Below are 5,481 nucleotides of genomic sequence, written 5' to 3' on the forward strand. Positions count from 1 at the left end.
AAGGAGGCTACCGGCAATGGACCACTGGGCACCTTGCTCTGTCTCGTTGCCTAATTTGCACGACCATTTGAAAGTCTTGCTGTGCAAGGGGTTTTTTCCACCCTTCTCTTCCATGAAAACGAAATTGCTTTACTGGCCTTACTAGCTAACCATTTCTGTTAAAAGTGACTATAACTGTAGTGTTTTGTTGCCGAATTTTCGTCCCCTTTAAGAGGAAAATTAATGTTGGAAATTATGCTGGAAATGGCATTTCCAAGTTTGAAGATTTAAAAATTGTCTGGAGGAGCATGCTCCCAGACCCCTTAATTGCATTAGGGCACTTACATCGGTTATTTATTTTTTTCATCAAAGTACCATTGGTTCTGCATCAAATTCAAATCCTGTTTGTCTTGGTGGTAAGGTGACAGTATCAATGATACCTTAAACATTTATTTATGTTACTCTGGTTGGCTTTCCATTGTGCTATTTTCAATATTTATGAACTGAATTGCTCTTAATTTGCACTGTCAACCTTGTATATGATACGGCAAAACCTACAGCACTGCACTAATCACACTCTGTTTTCATTGCAACCACACTGTAAATTGGGCTATTCCATTTAATATCCGCACCCCCCCTATTGAGGGCTTACCTGACACCCCCCTTCGGATTTTTTTTTTCTGAGCAGACCCCCTCAGATTTTAGCCATTTTTTCCCACCCCCCTCTGATTTTTGCAATTTTTTCCGACCCCCCCCCTCGGATTTTTGCAATTTTTTCCCACCCCCCTTGGATTTAGGCCATTTTCTCTTCCCCACCCGGATTTAAGCCATTTTTTTTACTCACCCTCGGATTTAGACGGTTTCCGCCCCCCTCATCCCCTCTTTTCGGATTTAGGTAATTACCCCCCTTCCCAGATTTATGCCAACCCACCCCTCCCCCCCTAAATAGCTTTAAAATGTCAACCTTGACGCACACAAGCTTCAATTCCAATTCATAGAGTTTAGGTACCCTGTCTAAGGTCTAAGCCAGGCGCGCATTCTAAACAGAGACAAAAAATGATACTCGATTTATGAGAACATAGAACGTTTATGTAACATTAATTGTTGAACGCGAATAAGTCGCTTTAATACAAAAATATTTAGGAAATATGATTATTCTGCAGAAATTTGAGATAAGCTGTATTACTGTATTGTCAGCAGATAATGTTCTATTAAAGCACTTTCAGAATGCGATATTGTCCTTTATACAATTTGACATGAAATATCAGGCATCAATAAGTCAGATCAATCATATATAAAAAAGAGCTTTCTTTCAAAACAACTATAGCAAAACGTGCCACTTTATAATGGCTAGGTAACGTTTACCTAAGAACACAACAGTTATTTACTTCCCTAATAATTAATTATCGGCCTAACGTATGTTCGATAAAACTAACGGACAAATTACTGAAGGTAAATATGTACGCGGGCAAATAAATTCTTTCTTCCAAATGATCATGAATTGCTTATCCTAATCGGAGGTAAAGAGTGCACAAGAGAGAATAACCACTTAAATACAGTGCTGCACTCATTTGAATTTTTTTTTTTGCGAACAAAGAGTAACGGAACAGACCTTAACTATAAAAAAACTCTCTATATAAAAACAATTAAAAAGCCGTTCAAGAGGTTCACTATTTACACTTCAAAACCGTGTCGTTTTCGATGCGGCTTCGAATTCACAACCGCGTTTGTGTAAACCTAGCTAACCTAAAATACTGGTTTTACCATTTTAAGTGTTCCCCTCGCTAAACATGGCGTAACCTCGTACATATAGGTACATTCAGGTTCAGACACAAATTGTACAGTTATTTCGTCGTTATCCCTGTCGGCACTCTGAACTTCACCAACATACCAACCAGGCATCCACTCTGAGTCGCCGATTTCCTCCTTTGACCACTTTACTTTAATTCTCGCTCCAATTTCATAAAATTGTTCTATCTCATCTCCGTCGTCGATCCTTATCCATCCTTTCTGAAGCAACTCTTCAACATTTACTTCGTATGACTCGGAAGGCTCTACTACATAAGTGACGTTAGCCGTTCCCAAATCTTCCTTAATAACAGTGGTAACCACACCCATGTACCAGCCCTCGTGCCATCCAGTGCCCTCGACATCCTCTGCATTCCAAAACACCCTAACCTGAAACGATGGAGAAACACTATATAAATTAAAGTAAATGTTCGTTACGCGTTTGTCTGTAAGTACAATTGCTACTGTTGACAGATGGGGCCTACTCTCTTGTATTGCTAATTATAGTGGTTTTCAGAACTAGTCTGAAGAACACTAGTCTACCGCACTTTAACTTTCAATAATGTAATACACTTGAATTACACTTGAATCGACATCTTGTAAATTGTTTTATCAGTACTCTTGATTTAACCATCCAAAGATATTCTCCCGGGATATTCTCATTAATTTTTAAAATAAAGTGTGATGTCTTAGTGGTGTTTACCACATTAATCATGCAAAGACGACTCATTCAAGCAGGGTAAGTTAAAAGTTGTCTTCAAAGGCATTATCGTAAAGGACATACCCTTGTTCCCTCTTGAAGAATGGCAGTTCTGATGTCTTTATTGTCGCTGGCTGTGTCTCCTTCACCGCACATGTTAGGGGTTTCTTTTGAAACTGAGACCTCCGTTTCAGCTTTAATTCGCTGTGTCAGCTCATTGAAAATTTCGTGCAAATTCTCCTTTGAAATTCCTTCAGGTACGTCCACGCATGCCTTCCCTGAAGTCTGGGTTTGAACTGCTGCATGGTATCTAGGTCGTTCAGAGGACAGCGACGTCGCAGTTGGTGTTGCGAAAGTTCTTTGCCTGTAGGTAGGGGCATTGTTGCACAAAGTGTGATTTTTTTTCGGCAAGAATGAGTTCCTTTGTTACTCCAATAAGATCTAGAAACATCTTTCGTTCTCTGTTGAAGCAGAGGTGTGCTCTGTTGTTAGCAATGAGGCTTACACGTAGAATCAGTTCATCCTTAGTCCCGCATGCTGGAAAGCCATTATAAGTCAATACCGATTGCAGATAACTTTTACTAAGTTGTCCAATCTCTTTTGTAGCCCTTGGCAACTCCTTCTGACCTTGGTACATGGGAGGACGAACTGGTGGTTCTTCCTTCTGCTCCAGAGCCAGCCTTTCCACAAGTTCGTGCTTCATACCAGATGCTTCTATGTTTTTAGCCTTGCATAAGGTGACAAGCGCTTCTTTCTTTTCCTTGTAGAGCTTGTGTGATTTCCACTGATCCAGGTTCAAGCAACTCTGTATATCTCTTTGAATTTCACTGCTTTTTTCGTCATAAAACTGCTTTACTTCGCTCTCCGGAACCCAACTCAACAAAGCTAAACTCCTGAGCAAGAATCCCGTGGGCTTGGACAAGAGAACATAAGCCAAATGTAAACAGTGACTCGGGAGGAAACAACCCTGTATGGTGTCCCATCTTCCAGTTGTCAATGACTTCCTCGCATCATGTTGTAAATAGTGCAATTCCCCTCCAGTTTCGAGCCATCTCATGTAGTCTGGAAGGGGCTGGCGATGCATTGGCTCCTGTGGAGGTCCCCTACAGTCATCTCTATTGCGAAAAATGACTGTTGTGTACTTGTCACACCATGAATATCGTATGCTTTCTTCGCCTTTCACCACTTTATGATCGTCCCAGTATTCTCTTTCAAAACTGACGTTAATATCCCAGACATCGTGGAGACTTTGAAGAAGTGACGTGTTTCTTGCTTTATATGTCATCCCGGATACCTCCTTGCTGTATTCTGCCATGGACAGAAATGTTTTCAATTCAGTGTCGTCATCGAAAATCCACTGGTCTTCTCGCGGACCTCTGTATACATCAATGTACTTTCCTCCAAAAGACGCCCCTAGCAGGCATTGGTTAACAGCAGAAGCCATTTGTTCCATGTTTTCCCGATGTTCGGGTGTTCCAGGACCTTTGACATCAGCGTGTTTCTCGTGACTTGAGAAGGCACCGTGCGCAGACAACGCTTTGTTTGCTTGCGGATGTACCCTTTCCACAAAATTTCTTTTGCTGTGATACTCCGCAAACGAAACTTGTATCACCTTGTCTAAATTTAGAAAAATAAAGAGTCTGGCCAAGCACATCTGTACTGCAGGGCTTGATGGCTGTTCTGCAGGTCCATTATCAGAAATGAAGACAAAGTTCTCTTTTAATTTACCAGTTTCCGGATTTCTAAAGAAAACGTCCAACGAAGGCTGAACCATAATAAATAAAACCTCGTTCAGGCAACGTACAACAGTTTCAGGCTCATAGTAAGACAGATACGTCAAGTACACTGCTTTTCCCGTGCGCGTAACGGAAACCGATACTGAATTACTAGAAAGAGGTAGTGTGACCTCTTCCGACGAAGATAAAATCTTGCTTTCCATTAAAAGGTGAGCCATTGGCGTGATGGCATTGGCCCGTCCTTGCTCCCAGTCATGGTCGGGTAGAATTCCCGACCGTTGTTTCCAGGTTTTCATTGGCTTTTGGACTGGTGCTATGTCTCCAGGCACAATGCTTTTGGCATCTTTTGAGTCCATCATGTGACTGTTTTTGTTTGCCTCGCATTCATCAACGATGAAGTTGACGTTGGCCAATGACCAATGTATGTTTACAACCTGCTTTTCGACCCCTACACGGGGGGGATTATGAAAGGATATTTTCGCGTTTTCTGTCTGCCGTCATGGTGCCTTTTGGCTTGCAAGGTGTTCTTCTTATAATTTTGGGTGTAATTGTAGCAACAAGAAAGTGAGATGTTAAAATCAGGGTTAGACATTGCCAACACAAATTCTCTTGCTTGCTTCATGTTTGTTACATTGTCAGCTGTTCGGTAAAGAGTGTCGTCTATTAAGCGTGGATGACTTTGTACACCTCCACCACCTGCAATGACGTCTGCCTCCATAAAAGCATATTCCAGAAGAGGTACCAGCATGGGGTTTTCCTCGCATTTTAGCTTACGACCTCGACCTGGGGCTACGTGGAGTATTTCTTTAACTTTTCTTTTGTTGGCAATTCTTAAAGCAAGTCTACGTTGCTATTCGTTTGTCATGTCGTTTCTGACAACTTGTGATGTTTTGTTGATGTCTCTAAATGTGCGCAGATTCTCCTTGAACGAGTCACGACATCCTTGAACGGTTCGTTTGTTCTGAACGTTTAACAGTTTTCCCGCCACAAATTTTACACTGGTCAAACGTTCCATAAGGGCAGTGACTGTATCTCGGTCTCTCTTAGAGTCCATGTAGTTTAATCCTTCCTTGAAGCTATCACCAATTGTGCTTGTTACGTGTTCGTTAAGATGTTTTCTACTGTTAACTTGATTTTGAATAAATGACATGATGGATTCAAAATCGGACTCTGTGTTTTCACTGATAAATGCCTGACCTTGGATGTAAAATTGTATGATGTTCAAGTGCTTTGACGCGATGCTGAACAACTTGGCTGACATCATTCTGCGGTCACTCG

The 5,481-nt window shown here is 41.5% G+C and overlaps 1 protein-coding gene across 2 annotated transcripts; it reads right to left on the reverse strand.

Annotated features, from left to right (window-relative positions):
• Positions 1-1,107: 1,107 nt before the first annotated feature.
• Positions 1,108-3,789, reverse strand: LOC137989796 (uncharacterized). Of its 2 annotated transcripts, none has more exons than XM_068835451.1 (2): positions 2,552-3,789; positions 1,108-2,157 (listed from the first exon to the last, which is right to left on the reverse strand). In XM_068835451.1, the coding sequence occupies exons 1-2, from the start codon at positions 2,621-2,623 to the stop codon at positions 1,726-1,728; spliced, it is 504 nt and encodes a 167-aa protein (XP_068691552.1). In that variant the 5' UTR covers positions 2,624-3,789; the 3' UTR covers positions 1,108-1,725. Both variants share the same exon structure in this region; 1 of them encodes a protein (XP_068691552.1).
• Between the last annotated feature and the right edge of the window lie 1,692 nt (positions 3,790-5,481).

This window comes from Montipora foliosa, chromosome 2, assembly GCF_036669935.1.
Source record: "Montipora foliosa isolate CH-2021 chromosome 2, ASM3666993v2, whole genome shotgun sequence".
Classification (NCBI taxonomy): Eukaryota; Metazoa; Cnidaria; class Anthozoa; order Scleractinia; family Acroporidae; genus Montipora; species Montipora foliosa.

What these genes read in the sequence shown, in the direction of transcription:
- LOC137989796 (XM_068835451.1), bottom strand. Translation starts at nt 2,623, where the DNA reads ATGTGCGGTGAAGGAGACACAGCCAGCGACAATAAAGACATCAGAACT. An exon ending in TTCTTCAAGAGGGAACAAGG is followed by an intron (nt 2,158 to 2,551) that starts GTATGTCCTTTA and finishes CCATCGTTTCAG; the next exon opens with GTTAGGGTGTTTTGGAATGC.